We start from the raw sequence: 21,243 nt of genomic DNA, 5'->3' as shown, positions 1-21,243 counted from the left end.
GAAGAAATCCTTGGGGAAGGTTCAAAGCTCATAACTCATCTTTTACATTTTCAGAGGCGATTATAATAGCTGTATGTACATACTAGCATTTAAGGAGTTTTTCTTTTGTTTCGTCTTGAAAGGTAATCGTAGCTGCCATTATATGTTTTCTTGTTCGGCAAATTACAGTTATTTCACTCTAGCTGGAAAATCTATCCATAAAACAACATTTTGACTGAAATAAATAAGTGTAAACAATCTAGACTCATAATTGTATTAGCATTTCCGTTTTGAATAAAGTTTGTCAAATCCTCATGATATATATTCCGTATAGAGTGATGTCTTTGAAGGACAATCTTTAGACCTTGCTCAGAGCACATCCACCATCAGCATGTTATGTGCTAGGGTGAACATTTTAATGAATGTATGTCAGAATCATGAAAATACATACAAATAAGTCATTGGTGCCAATGAAAAGCCATTCAGAATTTGCAAGTATATGGAAGCCATAAAAGATGAATTCTATATGTACACATTTTCATCTATTATGAGATGAGTGATGGTGCATGGGACATCATGTAGAAAATTTCCATCTTATCCCATTCCCTGGATTTGATGAGCTGCAAGAGTTGGCAATGAGCTTCATAAAAGTTGTGACTTCGTATCATCCCCTTGTAAGAAAATACGAGGGTGATGTGCATGTACCTCTTGAGATTTCTTTTTGGAAGCATCCAGAAAACATCCAACATAACAATGCATTGCAGATTCTGATCGTTCCATTAATCACAAAATGCTCTTTTGCCTTTACTAGAATTCATGTTCACTTCTTGCTCTTCACTCTCTCTGGTGCAGGTAATCCAGTTTTTTGCTCATAATTATTTTCCAGCTTCTGAAAGTTAATAAATCACTATTAAAACTGCTGGTAAGTTTTAATATGGCATGATGAGATTCACACACTACATCCATATGCAGTGCATGAATCATCTTTGCAACTTGACTACAAAATAATACTGTAGATACCTTTAGAAATGGAATTACTGTGTCAAGAACAGTTGGTGACATTCTTTCAAAGAAGAGCACAGACTGTAACGATAAAAAGATAATATTATTGAAGAACTAAAACGGAAACAAGCATGCAACACCTACTTTCTATCACCTTGATGTGTTATGTTTGTTATTTCTGAAATTATTTTATAGCTATACAAATTTTTTATTTGTTTTTCTGGAAGGCATGAGCACATTGCAAGGCTAGCTTGAAATGGCAAAGAGCCAATGGCCTATATACCTGAGGAGACAAAGCCAGAAGGTCCTGGGGGGGGCATGTGGTTGGTCCCCTTACAATTGGATTTTGATGTGTGTACATCCAACAGTAATGATGTGACATAGAAAACTGTTGCAGGTTAGGCTCTAAAAAATAATGTTCCTTAAAAACTTATCATGAGTTGATATTTTTTTGAAGAGGCAACGCTTGGCAAAATGAGAAAGATTTGCATTGTTCTAACAAAAGTCTTTTGATGTCATTTGGTTAGTCTAGTAAGCATTAAATTCTAATGTGAGTGGAGGAGGTATTTGTATCCATTCATAAAATCATGCTTTGTAAAGTTGCTGTAACTAGCCCCTACACTAAGTCACTTAGATTTTTTATTTTATTTTTTCCAAAAAAATGATACTACATTAGTATTAAGAAATGCCCTAAGGCCTTACATAAAAGATGTACCTTTCGGTAATGAGCCCTTCTTCAAAATTCTAATTGTTAGCTTAAATAAATACTTCAGTGTAGAGTAGATCCACTCCACCTTATCAGAAATCAATCTATAAAATATGCCTTTCTCCTAGATGGCATGAACTCCAATAGTTTGAGCTCCGCCTAGTGCGTATTACCTTTTATGCTATCCAAAGAACCTTTGAGATTATGCATGATCTCAGTCCAAATCCCAGAATTTATTTAGGCAGGTCTTTTAATAATAATTTGGAATACCTTCAAACATCAATCCTTCCAAATATACCAAATTGTGATACTAATTACCAATTGCCATATTTCACGTTTATCAATCTATATTTGTGGATTCGAAGGTATCAATGTTTTTTGCATCAAACCATGTCTCATAGCAATAGCATCTGCAACATTCTCTTGTTCATATACCATTGGTTTATCTTGTACCACTGCCCATAATACTGCTCCCCATGCATACACTGCTCAAGGATATATTGGTATTAACAGTATTATGATTCTTTTCCATATTTCCATCGCAATGTCACAACTCAATGAACAATACTTAGCCGCCTGTACTAGATCCGTACAAAAAGGGCACATATTGTCTGCATTCCCCTTTCGCCAACCAGTTACTTAGAAATTATAACTGAGAGAGCAAACATATATTCTTTGAAGAGGTGACATTTGGTAGAATAAACAAGACTTACATTATTCAAACAAACCTCACTTTTGACTAACAATCGGCAATGGTTCGAACCGAACCGCGGCTTAACGGTTTCAATGGTTCGATTCGGTTTCAACAGTCAGAAACCGCGGTTTAAATGGTTTTTTATTTTTATTTTAAATTTAGAAAAAATTTTAAAATTTTAAAAAATTGGTTTTAAACAATCTTTTCATTTTTAGACCTTATTCTCACATTTTCGGAACATCTTAAAAATTTAAAAAAATTAAAATAATGAAATATTAAAAATTAAAATTTTGACCTATGTTGAAAACCGAAACCGAACCACGAAACCGTGGTTTTTCCGGTTTGAAAATTGTTTAACGGTTTCATGGTTTGGTTTGGTTTGGTTCAGGTTTCAAAAAATTTAACCGGTTCAGGTTGGACCCTCTTGAACCGAACCGAATCGTTGCCGATTATTACTTTTGACATAGGACTTGAAATTCAACTTTAGAGAAAATGAGGAACATATTAGAGTGCTATGATAGTTGTCCTTTTAGGCTTCAGACTCTATCTTATTGTATCACTTCTATTAGTTAAAAGTAAAACAACAATAGTAAAAGTGGCCTAGTCTTTGGGACTGACAAGGTGTCAACTTCCTTGTTCAGGATCAATACAGGTCCCTGGATGTGAAATTGAGACTTGGCCAGCCAAAAATAACATTAGGAGTTGTTACTTCATTTAAGTAACATTCCTCCAGCAGTGAATTTTATAAAATTATAGTCCAATTGGCATTCTATGGCCCTCTTAAAGTTCCAAAAGCTGGTTTCACCTTCACTTCTGCCTAACTTTAAAAACTATTAATACTTATGCACATGCGAATATACCTTGAGATGATCATACTCATGTTGAAATATTCTTGCTTGAAAACCTTTCAAATGAATGCCAAATTGCTTCCCTTTAATATCTTGTGCTTCAATCTTGACTGCCACTGGTCTCTACTTAATGAACAAAAACATTATAATGAATTTTGGGGATCACAATATAACAGATCAAAACCGTTCAATATCAATATACTAGTTTGTAACTTACTTCCACATCTGCCTCCATTCCAGGAAACGATAAGCATCCTTCAGTAAAAAGAGAGTGCTTATTTGAATACTTGAATATTTTTGGATTCACAAGCACAATTTCCTCCCCTTTTCCTTTTTCACCTTCAGGATTGAAAACCATTAGCTGTACATTAACCCCTACTTGTGGGGCTGATAGACCTACCCCATCAGTCCTAGATGCAAATGAGCAAAAAAAAATACAAGTATTAAGTTATTTTGAATGCAACAAATAATAAAATTAAAAGTGAGGACAATTTCTTATCCTCCTATGAGCTTCAAACCTACAGCTAACACCATAAATGCTTACAGGTTTAAGAACTTACTCATACATAACTTGAAACATTTCCCTGGCAAATGTTTCTAGCTTCTCATCGAAAGTAGTGATTCTCTTGTTCTTGGCCCTTAATCTTGGATCCGGGTACAGAAGTACCTTCAATGGTGTATCATATTTGAAACCGACAGCTGCATGTTTGAAACAGAGAATGTTGGACATAAAATCATATAAATTAATTGACCATCTGAGTAATTGAATAGAGGGATGTGTTTAAAACCATTTACACTTCTCATCACAAATAATCAATTCCTGCAACACTTGTCATATAATCTTCCAAGTCCATTTAATGCTGGAGGATAGATTTCCACAACTTTGAACTTCCAATCATTTCATTCCTACTTTTTTTGTCATTATACTATCATCAATTCAATGAGGAATTCTAAAACAGGAGAAACAAAAATGTTAGACATGTTCTAGTAATCAACATGGCTAAGATCAAATCGTGGTTACAGGTACTATCAAATCTGAAAATCAGCAGCCATAGTGTAACTGTCACAGTTTTGAAATACTTTGAAATTGACATTCTTGGTCAACACTTTTGGATCAGGTGTCCAAGTAGAAAAGATGAAGTCAACACAGTCCAATACTATGAATTTAGGAGCATGTGGCAGTTGAGCACAACCCAGAGATGGGAGATCAAAGTGATGGTATCTAAAATTTGAGATCATGTGGCATTTGGGCACAACCCAAAGATGGTAGATTAAAGCAGTAATATTGGTGCAAACCTCTGCTATATGGAACTTGGTATTCTTTAATGTTTCTAGAAACTGGAAGAAGGTGAGCAGAGCTTTCTGCCCTTCAAAGAGTTTATGAGCACGTATTGAAAGTAAAAGCATTGCCTGAAATGGCCTTCCCATAAAAACAAATGGGAAAGTTGATGCTTACCACAAAAAACCATAAAAACAGTTTTTTCTTTCATCCAGTTGGATGCAGGGCATCAGAAAATGGTTAGCGAGATGGACAATTGAAGAATGTTTGGATGTACATGTATAGGAAAAGAAATGGACATGAGTCAATCTTTTACTCAGCAACATTGGAAGCACTCCACACAGAATATTGGAAAACAATCACACATACATCTAAGTTTGAGTGCTATTGTCACAATATTATGTTGGGAAGGTTGCTGAGGCTGACCTGCTCACATACATTGGAAATTGAAGAGGGTTGGTTGAATATCGAGCAGGAAACAAGAAATCTTGAACTATGCTCGAAGAGGGTTGGCTGAATATTGAGCAGGAAAAGAGAAATCTTGAACTATGCTGTGACATCATACCAGAAAAATGTCACTTTAGAATGCAAGCATATAAGGACATTAGGCACGTTTCCAGAAATTCCTGTAAGGTTCTACTAGCTTTCAGGAACTCCTACTGAGGACAGAACCATGGAAGATAAAAACAGTGAGATTTTGGCAACCAGCTTTAATTGCTCATGTCAGGCTTTTACATTTTGTTTCTTTTCAATGATTCGAAAATTTCCTACCATTGGGCATGTTGGGCCCGTGGACATTAAAATATCGTCGCCTTCGCTATCATCACCACCATTCACCATCATCATAATCTCTACAAGAAAAGATGAGGTAAACTAACCCGAATTCTTCTCTGCATGAGATTGCAGCACCTCACTGGAAGTACTTCTATGGGCTCCGTTCAATACCCTTGACGCAGGTTTCTCTAATCGAATAGGCTGACTGCATTGCTGCACCTGAGGAGACGACGACGACGACGACGAAGAAGAAGAAGAAGAAGAAGAAGAAGAAGAAGAAGAAGAAGAAGAAGAAGAAGAAGAAAAGGAAGAGCAGAGTCGCCGACGAGAGGTCAAGGCAGCGCGAGATGCACAGAGAAAAGGCTTCGAAGGCATGGCCATATTATCGATCGATCAGACACAGAAGAGAACAGGGGAGGGAGAGCAGGGCATCTCGCTGTCTTCGTTCATACAAGCAATAAGATGTACAGAGCAATGGAATAATTATGTAAATAAATAAGAATAAGACGGAGGATAGGAATGGAAATTTGGCAAAGAAGAAGAAGAAGATAAAAAGGGAGAAAGAAAGAAAGAAAGAAAGATATATTAACGTCTTCTAAGGCCAAATTTGGCCCATGAGACAATTGGTTTACAACAATAGAGTATTTATCCAGTAATCATAACTAAAATAAAATTAAGTAAAAAATAGAACTTAAACTAAAAGAGTTCTAGTAGTGTACAATATGTAGTATACTCGAAAGTGACTATACACTAAGCCTAATTTTATTTCCACCCAAGCCTCTCGAAAAGAAGTGGGGGGTCAAAGGGTCTTGATGTGGGTTCCAATGTAGAGAGTGCCCTAGCCATGGCTTCTAGGCGGTGTAGCTCACGTTCCCTTATTTTCAATATTGCTTCCACATCACGTCGAGTTGCTTTGAAACCCGGCACCCGAGGACGTCTGGTTCTTCTCTGGTTTTCTGCTTCATCAATGGAAAGGCCGAGTGGTGCAAGTGTGTCGGCATTCGTTGCCTCCTCAGGTTCCTGAAAAACTTCATTTGTTACATGTTCGTGATCATTAGCAACATTATTGTCAACATTTTGTAACTTATTCTCTCTGTGTTGTTTTAGCTCTAGAATGTATTTGCCTAATTTCTTTATATCTAGAGTATCTAATAGTTTGGGGAGGGTGGGAGACGGACCAAGTATGTCTTGGTATTTTGCCCTTATCTCGGCATAGGTTGGACACTTGCATGTAAAGTGGTACTCATCCTCTATCTCTATGTGACATAACCTACATATCCTTTCCTCCCTAGGGACTCCACTAGTACGACCATTTTCAATCTCAAGTTGGTGAGATGATATTCTAAGTTGTCCAATGGCAACCCTTAGTGCATGTGGTAAGAATACATCTAGATATTTTGGCCGCGTGATAAAACCTAACTCAGAGAAGTGCATGAAGTGTTTCTTATAGTACAACATTTTAGATGGGAGTGGCTCTAGTGGGGTGATCCATTTACACCGAGTGTAAATTTGCCATATTTCTTGGCGTATTACTTTATTGCGGTTCTCATGAGAGATTAAGGTGTTATCACTCGTGTGGTTGTACCTAAGGGGATGTAGGTTATTAATGTCTAGACCATTCGCAAGAAGCCAACTCACCATCATGCCATACCATGAGCTAGTATAGCCGGACTCATACAATGATCGAGAGGCCTTAAAGGCTTGATGAGATATTCTATCATGTGGTTGGCTATGTATCCTATTAATGAAGACTACAAGTTGAAAAAGTGCCTCTACTAGCATTGGGGGTAACGTGAACTCGGCCCTAATAATGTCATGTGGTACAATCGATTTGCTTCGGAGTTGGCGTGATAGCATCATCACCAATGGTCTCTCTAATTGCGTCCACATGAAAGATGGTAATCCTGGAGCCCAAACCGCTGATGCATACATGAGGGAGGGGGTCACTAATGAGTCAAAGAGCCACCCTTTAGTTCGTGGCTCTTGAAAGTGTGCTTGGTGGCATTGTCTCTCTAGGAGTGAGAGGGATGCATGTCCTCTCGTGAGTCTATCCTTCGCTGCCTGTGTCATCGAAAATTTACCTGAGCGGGCACTAAAAGTGACTCCGAGATAGACGTACGATCCAACCACCTCGACTGGGCTATGGGAGATAGTTAGGTGACACTTAGCTCTAACTTGGGCCGATGTGTGGAAGATAAGGACTTTCGTTTTCCCTAGATTCACTACCAATCCTCGTTGTACACAAAAGTCATCTAAGGCATTAAGGTGCCTCTGTAGGTCGTGTTCGGATTCAGAGAGCAAAACTATGTCATCCGCATAGAGCAAGATACGAACCTGCGTATCCCCAAGGACCACTCCGATGCCTCCCTCACGAGCAATAAAATCTGTGATCTCATCAATGTAGATCCCAAAAAGCGTCGGTGATAGGGGGCAACCTTGTTTTACACCAATAGTGCTAGTGAAACGATTGGATAGGCCACCTGGGCATCGGACACACCCGGACACTTGTTCATATAGTACGTAGATGGCCCATACCATATCATCTGGTATCCTCAAGCTTTTAAGTCTATCAAACAACTGCTCTCTAGGGACTGTGTCAAAGGCTTTGCGGAAGTCCACAAAACAACAATATAATTTCTTCTTGAGAGCCTTAGTTTGGTCAATTAGGCATCTAAGTGTGAAGATATGATCAATAGTGGAGAAGGCTCGTCTAAAGCCAGCTTGTTCAGGTGCACAAAGGTTTAGGGTCTCTATGTAGTCGCTAAGCTCTGCTTCCATTACTGCACCATATAACTTAACAAGGGTATGGCCTATCATAATGGTCCTATATGTATTTGGGTCCATGGGGTCCCCCCCTTTATGTATGGGGGCCACTGTATTCATAGTCCACTGTGGTGGAAAACCCTCCGCAAGGGCACGATTGAAGATTAGAGTTAGCAAGGGAGCTAGGCACTCTCTCGCATATATAATGTGTTCTGCTCACAATCCTGTGTGGTCCATGGACTTCCTATGTTGTAATTTCTTTATGACCTTCATGACCCTAGAGGTCGTGAAAAGTGTCCCCGTGGTAGGCCGGGGTGTGGAAGGCATTGGAAAGGGTGGTTGGTTTGGGATTTGGTAAAGTCTCTCTGTATATGTGTGCCAAGTTTCGGGATCTTCGATGGGTGTTTGTGGTCTTGGCTCCTGTAGTCTCTTCCATGCCGTGGCGCAATCGCTACTCATGAGCATATGGTAGAGTTCCCAGTATTGGGATGCCTCCCACGCTCGTCTCTTACGACGTGTCATCTTACGCATTTCTTTGCGAGCTTGTATGGAGGTAATACTACCATTGAGTTGTGATACTGTAAGTTGTCTATGTAGGTCCCTACAATCCTCGTCATACCATTTATTTTGTGGCATTGATCCTGATCTACCTTGATTTGAGTGTATGGGAAACTGCTAGTTGCTGCGGAGTGAAGGATGTGTGTGAGTTTTGTACTAAGGCTTTCTAACGGTAGGGAGGGATCAAGGGAGGGGAGATGGGCCTAAACATGTTGAGAGTATATGTTAGAGAGCTCATGTGTGAAATGTATTGTGGTGTGATGGCATGGTTGACTAGACTTGGTGACCTTAGAGATATCACATTTTAGCTCGAAGTATAAGAAACTATGGTCTGCGCCAATAGGGCATGGGGTCACTCGAAAGGAGTTAATCATGTGGGTAGCTTCAGGGCGCCCTATTAGATAGTCAACTGTGCTTTCCCCTCCTCCATGTGGGAAACATGTGAGCTCTTCCGAGCCCGGCCACTTAGCTAAACCATTATATATGACCATCTGGTGCCGACTGCCAAGTTCGAGCAGATGATGGCCAAAGCTCGTGGCGTCCGCACCTTGATCCTTTGATCTACGTGTGGTGCCTATGTCTAAAGGATCAACATTTACCATTTCTAGGTTTCTATTCATCTGAAATACTGTGCATTGTCGGGATTGGGTTCTCGCATTGAAGTCTCCTACAAGAAATACTTCTCCTTGGGAAGAATATCGGATTATGTCATTCGATAGGGGTTCGTATGGAGAAGGCCCATGTGGCATTCCTTCATCGACTAATCTCGTCAAGCCACCAATATTATAACGGGATCCTTTTGGGGGAAAGTAACAAATGGCGAAAAATACTGCATGGTCTTTGCTTGTGGAGACTTTCACCCACATAAAACGAGCTTCTGGGTCTATCTTCATTATTTCTATCCTATTATGTAGCTCTCTATGAAATAGTATCGCGACACCTCCAGATCCCCTAGTAGTGTGTCAACGTGAGGTTTGTCTAAAAGCGGACTCCCAACGGAATCCTTCGACCCGTGGGAGTCCTCTATTTGGGCTCTGATGTGTTTCTACCAAGAAAAGTATATCAGATACCTTTAGTATCTCCTCTAGGCGGTCGGGGTGTGCCCAGAGTGCGCCATTACAATTCCATAGGGTCATCCTAAGTGCATTTTCTGTCACATGGGCCACACGCCGTCAATTAGTAGTGCGATCATTTATGATCACTCGCCCGTCTCGGTAAAAGGCGCGATGGCCTTCTTTACGAGCTTGCATAACTTGTGGCATACAACTCTTGCGATGCTCAATTTGCATCTTAGTGAGGTCTTCATCGAGATAGATGGGTTCCCCATCCATTCCTCGAAGGATTGGTCTCTTCTTAAAGAAAGTGATTCTAGAGTCTAAGTCTTTAAATTGAAGGACTAAGGCTCTCTTCCTAGTTGTGTCACGCCCGGCCCTCCATGCTTTGGTGATAGGTAGGGCCTCTGTGTACCCTAACATTTTCCCAAGTGTTTGTGCTTCCTCATTTGGGGATGCACCTTCCTTGAGCCCAGTGACACGTACATTTAAGCGTCGGGCCTGACGCATTTTCTCTTCTTCAAGGGTGGTATTAACAATATTTTCATCTTTTATTTCTTTTTTAATGTTTCTTTTAACCACATCTACCCAACCCGTTTTAGCTAACTCTATGTTATTATTAACTTCCTCTTTTAACTTTTTTAATTTCGTCCTTTATATCCTCTATAGAGGATATTTCACCGTCTTCTCGAGATACCTCGATGTCCTTAAGTTGTTTTTTATGGTCGATGTTTTCTACTTTAAGGTGTTCTATTTCGGCCTTGAGGGCATCTTTTTCCTCTCTATCTTTTTTCTTGTGGGTTTCGGTGTCTTTCACCCATTTTTTCATATCCATCTCTATTTTTGTTAAACGATTAAACATATCAAAAAAGTCCTCATTACTTATAGCCTCGTCTTGTATATCCTTATGTTCCTTAGTCCGTCTAGACGTCATTGTGGTGTCAATAAGAAAAAAAAGGTAAAATAAATGGGTTCGAGACTTAACCGAGTTTGTGTGTATGTCGCAATCACATCGGCATTTTGTAGCACGCTGTCGAGATATTACGCAAGTGCGTGTGGAAACGAGGCGGGACCGCGGGGGCCTCGAACCAAAGAGCAAGCGAGGGAGGAGAAAGAGAGAGAACCGGCTACGCAGGACCGGGGGTACACAGGGACACGGCCCTTCAGCACGGAGAACGCGAACAGACACCGACACAGACAGATGCGAATGACTAAATATGTATATTAACAAAAATGGCTAACACGACTACAACCCTCGATGGGGCACAGGTTGTCTACAACCGAACAGGCCGGCGAACAGATGCCGATGCCTGTTCGCCTCGATGCACAAAGGGGGGGGGTAGCAGGTCGGAGGTGCTGCCGGAAGCACTCGGGCGTTCCTCGAAAACAGCGCGAGCCTCCTCGGAACCCTGCACAGAAAGCTATGGAGCTCAAGAAGGAAGGAAACAGAGAGCGAAGCGTCCAGAAACGGTCCGGCAGCACTTCGTCCTCTCTGCGCGAGATGCCTTCAACAGCTCTTTCCTGCTCCTTATATAGGCCGACGAGCAGGCCGTCATGTCAGCTTTATTCCCTGTCCCTTTTGGACAGGGATCCGCTCCGTCCTTCACGCGTCCACGTAGTTACGCCGCCGACTCGTACAGTTCCTTCGCTCGCGCTTGCGACCGAAAAGACTGTTCGCGCGGTCTTTGTCTCCACTTGTGTTAGGGCCCGTTCCTGCCGATTATCCTTCTAATTCGCTTCTACTTACAACTTGGAGCGTGCGCGCGTGAAGAACTGGTTCCCACGCCTTGGTGTGCCGATTCCGCTTATGGACGGTTTTCTCCACGACATCCGCCCCCACCTAACCGCGCATCCTCCGGTATGCGCCAAGAGAGTTGGGACGGAGAAAACCGGCCCGTCTTCATTCCTCGCCCGTCGGTTCTTCCTCGTTTTCGGATCGTTCGTCACTGCTGACTAGGAGAGCCGGGTCTGGCTCGTCGTCGTGTCGCTTCTTGAACGCTTTGATCCGCTTCCCTGCAACCGGTATCGCCACTCTCGTGCCGTCGAGTTCCGCCAGGTGATATGTCCCGTTGTCATTGGCGCTCCGTACCACGTAAGGCCCGAACCACCTTCGTGCGAACTTCTGTGTGGCTCGGTGCTGGTTGTCGAGGCTGCTGTCGTAGACGAGCACCCAGTCACCTTCTTCGATTTTCTTCGGTCGGAGCCGGTGCGTTCGGTCGAACCTGGCTTTGTTCTTTGTCCTCGCCACCCGGAGCTTCTCCGCAGCCAGTTCCACGTCCTCCGGTCTCCGCTCGAGTTGTCGTATACGCGCGGCCAACAACTCCTCCCGGCTCATCTCGTCCCTCCAATCGACCGTTGCCCATGAGGAGATCGTCCGTTCCATCGGCATGATCGGCTTCTGGCCGAACATGAGCTCCGTCGGCATGTACCCGGTTACCGAACTGTGCGTAGTCCGGTCCGCCCACAAAGCATAAGGTAGCAGCCGCGGCCAGTTACCGACTCGGCCTCCGCATGCTCGAACCAGCGCCTTGACAATCGGCCCGTGTCCGCGCTCCACCTTTCCATTCGCCTCCGGATTGTACGCAGTGGTGAGCGAGAGCTTGACTCCCAGCCGGTCCAACAGCTCCGCGGCTTCTTCGGCGTCCAACTCCCCTCGGTCAGCCACGATCTTCCCGACGCACCCGTACCGGCATATCACGTCCTCGATTAGGAACCGACATACGGCCGCAGTCGTTTTGTTCGGAAGGGCCCGGCCTTCCACCTGGTTCGTCAGATCCTCCCGTGCTAGGACCAGGTACCGCATCTGTCCTACTCCCATTGGCATCGTTACCAGATCTACCATCCATTTGAAATGGATGGCCGGAGGGTACGTAGGGTGAAGCTCGTCTCGATGTCGGACTATGGAGTGCATCTGACAGCTCTCGCAAGTTGTCACGAACCGATGCACGTCCTGGTACTGCCCTGGCCACCAATACTTCCCCTTCAGTTTCTCAAATGTAGCCCATGTTCCACGGTGTCCAGCCCAAGGGCTGTCGTGGTAGGCCGCTAGCAGCTCCTCCTGATCTTCCTTCATTGCCACCACCCGGAGCGGGACGCCGTTCCTCTTCTTCGGGTACTTCCACAAGTATCCATCCCGGAGAAAGAACCGGTACGCTTTCTTCCGGATCCGGTTGGCCTCGTCCTTCGTCCATGGCGCATCGGGCGTCATTGTCTTCAAAAACCCACCGATCTGCAGCCACTCCCCGTCGTACTTGCTCGCGTCGAAGTCGTTAAGCGCTGGAGTGCTTGTTCCGTCGGTTGTCACATACGCAGTCTCGAAGAAGTCCACGCCGACCTCTTCGTCCTCCGAAACCATGCCGCCCTCGTCATCGAATCTCGCCCTTGAAAGCATGTCGGCCATGGCGTTGTCTTTCCCGGAAATGTGTCGTATTCCCGGGTCCAGGGACTTGATGTACGCTATCCACCTGAGCATTGCCAGGTCCGGCGTCGCGCATCCGGAAACCATGCCGAGAATCGGCATGCAATCCGTCTCTATGATTACCTCTGTCCCGATCAGATAGTCCTTGTCGGCCTTCACCGCCGAAACGATACCCCAGAGTTCGCGTTTAACCTGGGCGTATCCTCGCTGCCGCTCACTGAGGACCTTCGCGCCGAATCGGATCGGAAACCGATTGCCGTCCTCGTCTTCTTGGTTGACGACCCACTCGATTCCGGTCGGACTCGTGTCAACCGTTATGTACACTAGGGTGCCCTTCCTGTAGACGGCCTTTCGGAGCGCCGGTGCTGCCGAAAGAGCCTCCTTCAGCTTCCGGACCGACTCCGTGTGCTTGTCTAGCCATTCGAATCTTCGCCCTTTCTTCAATAATCCGTATAGCGGCTCCGCAACGTGGGCGTAATGCGGGATCCATATGTGGTAGAATGCGCATGCCCCCAGGAATCTTCGTACTTCCGTGACCGAGCTGCAGTCGGGCTTCATCGCGGAGATGGCTTCTACCTTTGCCGGAGACGGTTTCCGGCCATATGGCCCACATAAGTGTCCGACCACCATGATTTCCGACTGCCCGAAGGCTGATTTCTCCCCCGAGAAGGTGAGCCTCGCATCCTCTAGCCTCTGCAGCACCTTCTCGCAGTCGTCGATGTGTGTCATCACGAATCGCCGGCATCCGTCCGGCCCGATCGTCTCGTCCTTCTCTTCTACCGGGCATCCCTTGATCGGGATGTCGTCTAGAAACGGCATGGTGATGTCCGGGATGCAGTCCCTCAGCACCTTGTTCATCGCATTCACCATGTGGGCCACCGAGTTGGTCCCTCCTTGCGGCAGCGTACACATCCGCACTAGGCCGAGGGGAGTTCGCATCGTCGTAATGTCTCTACTCTCCACGGCTAGCTGGAACTGGTCGTACCGTGAGTATAGATCACCGACCGAGTAAATCGACCTTCCGGCGAAGGCCTCCGCGAACTCGTCTATGGTCGGTCCGATCCCTGCGTTCCAAATGGTCACTCTATTGACCGGCTGCAGGTCCTGAATGAAGCGCAATGATCCGTTTTTCTTTGGTACGGTAAACCATCGGTTTGAATACGGGGCGCTCGACGGCTCGAGAATGCCCATATCAACTTTCTGCTTCAACAGCTCCATCAACTTCGGGATGTGAGCTCTCAGAACCGAAATTGGCTTGAGATTCCACGGTACATGCGGTACCTTGAATATCACCATCGGCTCTACGATCGTCGGGTCCACGCACCCGATTTCCTCCGGCGAGAATGCGAAGGCTTTCCCGTGCCTTCCGAGCATTCTCCGAAACCGGTCTTCCTCCGCCGGTAGCAGGAACCCGCCCCCACCGATTTTGAGCTCCCGGAGCGTCTCGTTGGTGAAGGTGTGTCCTATGCAGGCCGGATCTCGTAAGCTGGGGTCCGATGCAACCCCTTTGATTCGCGACTCGCTGCCCTCCGGTAAGGGTACCGCGACTGGCCTTACCTTCCGGTCCACAGTCTTGTACTTGGTGCTTACTCGGGCCGTCCGATCCGACTCGAGCCCCCGACCAAAGTCCGCGATGACTTCGTACATTTCTTCGGAACATACCGGTATCGTCCGGTCTTCGTTAAGGTCTTCTTCGACTACCTGTCCCAGCATTCCCAAGGTGTCGTTGAAGGAGACTGCCTCCACGGCTCCGTTGATTTCTTCGTCAGGGCCGAGAACTCCGCACGCTCGAAGTCTCCCCTCCGTCTTTGTTTTCTCTCGGCCGGCGATGCCGACCATCGTACATGCTCCGCTGTCGGAGAAGCAAAATTCCCTACCTATTGTACACGGTTTTATCGTACAGATGTGGGGTTTTCCCGGAGCATCCGGACTGTCGCGGCCCCACGCCTTGGCAGTCCTCTCTAAAAATCCTCTCGGTTTTCGGAACCGAGGGAATCGCGGTTACGTTCGTGGTTCGGCCGTATCGTCAGAAACTAGACCGAATGGTGCCCGTCTTGGCTTTTGACCCTCGTGTAGGCCGAACCATTGTCCAGCACTTTGGTCTCCATTCGCGCCGCCGTGATGTACGGCTCTCCCAGTATGACCGGATGCGAAGACGTCTCCTGCACGAAGAAGTGCTGGTCAATCTCGACGTCGCCGATCTTGACTCGCACATTCGGACAGGCCCCGTGCAGTTCCTCGGTGGCGCGCGTTGCTGCCCTTATTTTCCACCCGTGCTTGGTGTTGATCGGCCATTTGCCCTTCTTATAGAAGTCCATGGACATCAAATTGATCTCCGATCCGTGGTCCACCAAAGCTATCACCGATTCCTGGACATCGCCGATCTTCACCGGGGTCTTCGTGGTCGCTCGGGCCCAGTGTGGTCTCGAATAGTGGCTTTCCGCCCACTCGTCTCCCAGCGCCATGTCGTCTAGGTGCGTCGTCCGCACTTCCACCGGTCTCGCCGGTTCTGTCTCCGTTGACAGCCTCTTCCGTTTCACCAAGTCCACGATGGAGTCATGGAACTCCTTCTTGGCGATTCCCAGCACCTCTCGTAACGACAGCTCCACCTTGCTGTCGAGGATCCGTTCCTCCAGGACCTTTCGTAAGTCCGTGGTCCTTTCTATCTCCGTCCCCAGACGGTACCCGCCCTTCTGGGGTTTATCTTGCGTACCGGCCCCGCCGGCTTCGTCCCGTCGTGGGCCGGACCGGGTCTCATATCGTTGTGAGGGCCCGGTCGTCCCGGGTTTCCCCACCCGCTTCTCTTCTACCAGAGCCTCGTAGTTCTGGCAAGCAGCTTCCACGAAGCCCGTCTTTTCCTCGACCGGGTCGCTCCACCCGGTCATCTCCCGTACCCGTTTCTCCGCACGGTCCGATTCCTCCCTTTTAAGCCTTGCACCGGCAAGGCCTTCCAGCATCGTCGGCCAGAATCCGGCTTTGCTTTCCCTTCGGGCCTCGCCGCCCCCGACTCGAATGCCGGCCGACGCCGAGTAGTGGACGGTTTCCCCGTGTCGGGCCGCCGCCTCTTCCATCAACCTTTTCATACCACCTCGCCCGTCGTTTCGGCTCAGGGCCCTTCGGGTGTCGCTGGCATGCACCCGTCCTTCCCACAGGTACACCACCCTGTTCCTCAGCGCCTCCGCGAAGTCGCCGCAGTCCTTCCGAATGTGGCCGACTTCATCGCACCACATGCACCTGTTTCCTGCCGCCGGCCGTCGGTCACGAGCCGGTTCGCCACCTTCCCTTCGGGCTTGCGCGATTTGGAGGTCCTTTATCGCCCTCGTCAATTCCTCCAGCGCCGCTCCTCCGGTTGAGCCTCTGACTACGCCGGTCGAAGCCGAACCGGTTTCCAACCACTCTCGGGTCTCTTCCTTTCGCACCTGTGGCGCTGGTTCGAGCTTCCTTGCTACGACCGAGCCCGACCCGGCTGCCTCGTTATCCGCCCATTCTCGCCGTTTGTCGAAACGGCCACAGACTTTCTTGACAGCCGCCCAGTCGGTAGTGAGCCCGTCTTCGGTTTCCAGCAAGAGGCCCACTTGCTCCCGATCCCGCTCGTCGATCGACTTGACAAACAGCAAGACCCGGCTCGTGTCCAGGATGGTTCGGTCGAGCGCCGAAAGGCGCGCAAAGTTTTCCTCAAACTCCCGGAGGAGTGCCGACGCGTTTCTTCCCTTCCCCGGGGACTCCACCCATTCCATGAACCTTCGCTTCGAAAGCCAGAGCGCGTCGTCCAGCCCGTATTTCTCTAGGAGCCGACCTTCGAACTCCTCCCAGGTACGGCTCTCCGCCCGCACCTCGAGCACCTCCGCATGGATGCTCGACATCGCCACTCGGGGAAATCCGGCAAGACGCCTTTCTTCCGGAATGTCCCGCATCAGCATCTCTGCACCGTAGGACGCCAAATACTTCGTGGCATCCTTCCCATCGAACCGGCCGATCGTGCCGACGACCGCCTCAATAGCTCTGTCGAGGGCACCGGTGCCCTCGCGTGCGTTTACAATCCGATCCACGGCCGAAGCCATGGCCTCTGCAAGATCCGACCCCCTCATCTTCTGCTCTTCTGCCGCCTCTTTCACGTCGGGTTCACCAAAGATGTCGAGATATTACGCAAGTGCGTGTGGAAACGAGGCGGGACCGCGGGGGCCTCGAACCAAAGAGCAAGCGAGGGAGGAGAAAGAGAGAGAACCGGCTACGCAGGACCGGGGGTACACAGGGACACGGCCCTTCAGCACGGAGAACGCGAACAGACACCGACACAGACAGATGCGAATGACTAAATATGTATATTAACAAAAATGGCTAACACGACTACAACCCTCGATGGGGCACAGGTTGTCTACAACCGAACAGGCCGGCGAACAGATGCCGATGCCTGTTCGCCTCGACGCACAAAGGGGGGGGGTAGCAGGTCGGAGGTGCTGCCGGAAGCACTCGGGCGTTCCTCGAAAACAGCGCGAGCCTCCTCGGAACCCTGCACAGAAAGCTATGGAGCTCAAGAAGGAAGGAAACAGAGGGCGAAGCATCCAGAAACGGTCCGGCAGCACTTCGTCCTCTCTGCGCGAGATGCCTGCAACAGCTCTTTCCTGCTCCTTATATAGGCCGACGAGCAGGCCGTCATGTCAGCTTTATTCCCTGTCCCTTTTGGACAGGGATCCGCTCCGTCCTTCACGCATCCGCGTAGTTACGCCGCCGACTCGTACAGTTCCTTCGCTCGCGCGCGCGACTGAAAAGACTGTTCGCGCGGTCTTTGTCTCCACTTGTGTTAGGGCCCGTTCCTGCCGATTATCCTTCTAATTCGCTTCTACTTACAACTTGGAGCGTGCGCGCGTGAAGAACCGGTTCCCACGCCTTGGTGTGCCGATTCCGCTTATGGACGGTTTTCTCCACGACAACGCGACGAGCACACCAAAAGAACGCACCCACGAACTCGTCAAGAAAATGGCACTTCACCACATCAAGAGAAAACGGAGAAGAAACACCCCGTGACGGCGACGGCGACGACGGCAGCAGACGGCAGACAGCAGACGACGACAGCAGACGACAGACGACTGCAGACTGTAGAAGACGGCGACGGCCGCAAATAACGGTAGTCGTCGGACGACGACAACAACAGATGACGGCGACGGCGACGACACTAGCCGGCGACAGCCACAACAGAGAGAGAGAGAGCAGACGGCGACGGTTGCAGCGGCTGCAGACGACGACGACGGTGACGGCGACGGCGATGACAGCGACAACAACGCAACGACAGAGAGAGCCGTTAGAGAGAGAGAGAGAGAGAGAGAGAGAGAGAGAGAGGGAGAGAAAGCTTTGTTGGGAAAGTTAGGCCAATGGAGATCGTAAGATCATGGGTAACAATCGGCAACGGTTTGGTTTGGTTTGAGAGGGTCAAAGCCGAACCGTTTAAATTTTTTTAAACTTGAACCAAACCGAACCACGAAATTGTTAAACCGAATTGTTAAATTTTTTCAAAACTGTTACAATCGCGGTTTCATGGTTCGGTTTCGGTTTTCAATTTAGGTCCAATTTTAAACTTTAAATTTAAAATATTTCATTTTTTAAAATTTTAAAATTTTTAAAGATGTTCCTTTAATGTGAGAGTAAGGACTAAAAATGAAAAGATTGTTTAAAAAACAATTTTTAATTTTTTTAAAAATTTAAACAAATAAAAAAATAAAAAACGTTAAATAGTTTAAACCATGGTTTTTGACTGTTGAAATTGAACCAAACCAAACCATTAAGCTGTTAAACCACGGTTTTGCGGTTCGGTTCGGTTCAAACCAAGCCGTTGTTGATTGTTAGTCATGGGTTCAACCCTAAAACACAATATGGTAGCATTTCCCTCATACATCATATGACCTTATGCTTTAAACTCTTAATTCCACATAAAAATAGAGAATGCACAAGCATATGACTTGGTACTTCCCCATTGGGAACCCCCCCCCCCTTTTCAAAATCACAACTACTTCTTTAAATAGAACTTATTGGGAGCCCAAACGTTCATGAGATGAAACATTTGTGCTTCCAAGATTTATTTAAATATTCTACTATTTTCTTTTATGTAATTGTAACGGTTGTAACACTCTCCCGCTAGTCGAGAGAGTTTTGACCTCGAAACTATTGCATAAAGGTTCCTAGGTCAGGGCTCTGGTTGTTGTAGAGGCTCAAGTAGCCATTCAAACCCTGCTTGTAGCAACGCTTCTTCAGTTACCCACGATGCTTCGGATAATGGTTTCCCTCGCCACTTGATGAAGTAGCGTCTTCTCCCTCTACGAACCTGTGTCTTCAAAAGTGCTTCAGGTTCACATCTAATAGTTGCCTCGCGCCCCCATGTTTCATCTTGGTGGAAACGTTTTAGCAGGCTAACATGAAAAACATCATGTATCTTGGAAGCCTTCGGAAGTTGTAATTTGTAGGATACATTATTGAGTTGTTTGACCACCTTGTATGGTCCATAGAACCTATGGTTAAACTTGGGCGTGAGGCCCTGAAGTAACGGCCAACTAGCCGAATTGACAAGTACTAAATCCCCTGGGTAAAACTCCACGTGTTCCCGTTTCTTATTGACACGATTGATCATCTGTGACTTTGTTTTTATGAGATGCTCTTGTGCTGCTTGCATCCGGTCCTTCCACTCCTCCAAAAAACGAGACACGTCCAATTCCTCTACTTGTGTCTTCTTATTTGTATGCAATAAAGCAATCGGTGTGAGGACTTCTTTACCTGTGGCGAGCTCGAATGGAGAGAATCCTGTTGATGAATGGATTGCAGCATTGTAACAAAATTCGAGCATGTCGATGTGTTCCACCCAGTCCGTCTGATCTGCTTTGACATAACATCGAATGTAGTCCTCGATGCCTTGATTGAGTCGCTCAGTTTGCCCGTCTGTTTGCGGATGTGCGGATGATGACATACGGAGTTGTGTGCCTAGAATCCGAAACAATTCTTGCCAAAATCCACTAGTGAACCTTGGATCCCTATCTGATACTATGATTTCTGGCAGCCCGTGATACTTAAAAACATGTTTAAAAAACAAGTGTGCTACATGTTGCGCTATTAGAGGTGGCTTTGCCGGCACGAAGTGAGCTTGTTTAGAAAAAAAATCCACAATGACCATAAGGATGCGAAACCCCTTGGATGAGGGTAAATCAATTATAAAATCCATGCTTATTACATCCCATGGACGGGATGGTACCGGCATCTGTTGCAGTAGTCCGAGCGCTTTTCCTCGCCTAGCTTTCACGGCTTGACATACCTGGCATGAACGTATGTAGTCAATGATCTCATGTTCCATTCTTGGCCACACGAAGAACTTTTTAACAGCTTTTAATGTGCGCTTTTGTCCCCCATGCCCGGCCATGTGGCAATCATGTAATTCCCTTAGTATCTTTGCCTTTAGTGATATATTATTCGGGATTACTATTTTATCATCACTCCACAATAAGCCGTCCTGCAACTTGTACATTCCATGAGTTATGCTCCCATTCATGACTTTGGTTACTAATTCGCGCATCTCTGCATCCTCTGTTTGTGCTTGTCGTACTTCATCTATCCATCCTTGAGCCGAGATGACAGAAATATGGAGGATGCGTGGCAATCGACTTAATGCATCAGGTAATGTATGCAACTTGCCTTTTTTATGTACAATCTCCAAATCAAATTCTGCTAACATATCTTGTCATCTCATTTGTTTTGCTGAAAGTCGTGGTTGTGTCAGAAAATATTGCAAGGAGATGTTGTCGGTCACTACTCGTGTAAATTTATCTTGTACGTAGTGCCGCCACTTCCGAAGTGCATAAACTATTGCCAACATTTCCTTCTCGTGTGTGGGCCACCGACTTTCTATCACTGAAAACTTTTTTGACTCATAGGCAATCGGATGACCATCCTGCATAAGCACAGCCCCATAAGCAAAATCAGAAGCATCAGTGTGAATTTCAAATGGTTTTGAAAAGTCCGGGAGTTGAAGAACCAGTTGCACACACACTGCCTTCTTCAATTGATCGAAGGCATGTTGTTCACGTTCAGACCAACTGAATGTTTGTGAGCCTTTGATGAGATTCGTCAGTGGGGTTGCGATTTGACTGAAGTTTTTAATAAATCTTCTCACATACTAGACGAAGCCTATGAA

General features: G+C 46.6%; 1 protein-coding gene across 1 annotated transcript; it reads right to left on the bottom strand.

Annotated features, from left to right (window-relative positions):
* Nucleotides 1-207: 207 nt before the first annotated feature.
* LOC147858034 (peptide deformylase 1B, chloroplastic/mitochondrial-like) lies at nt 208-5,766 on the bottom strand. The gene is made up of 7 exons (XM_087327686.1): nt 5,387-5,766; nt 3,790-3,928; nt 3,447-3,639; nt 3,242-3,352; nt 1,000-1,062; nt 685-868; nt 208-599 (listed from the first exon to the last, which is right to left on the bottom strand). The coding sequence occupies exons 1-6, from the start codon at nt 5,661-5,663 to the stop codon at nt 800-802; spliced, it is 852 nt and encodes a 283-aa protein (XP_087183812.1). The 5' UTR covers nt 5,664-5,766; the 3' UTR covers nt 208-599; nt 685-799.
* Nucleotides 5,767-21,243: the final 15,477 nt, after the last annotated feature.

This window comes from Azolla caroliniana, unplaced genomic scaffold, assembly GCF_043228905.1.
Source record: "Azolla caroliniana isolate FFs.n. ecotype wild unplaced genomic scaffold, voAzoCaro1.0.p SCAF_11, whole genome shotgun sequence".
NCBI lineage: Eukaryota > Viridiplantae > Streptophyta > Polypodiopsida > Salviniales > Salviniaceae > Azolla > Azolla caroliniana.
The sequence above is the reverse complement of the archived record's forward strand: the minus strand, read 5'-3'. Positions and strand labels throughout refer to the sequence as shown.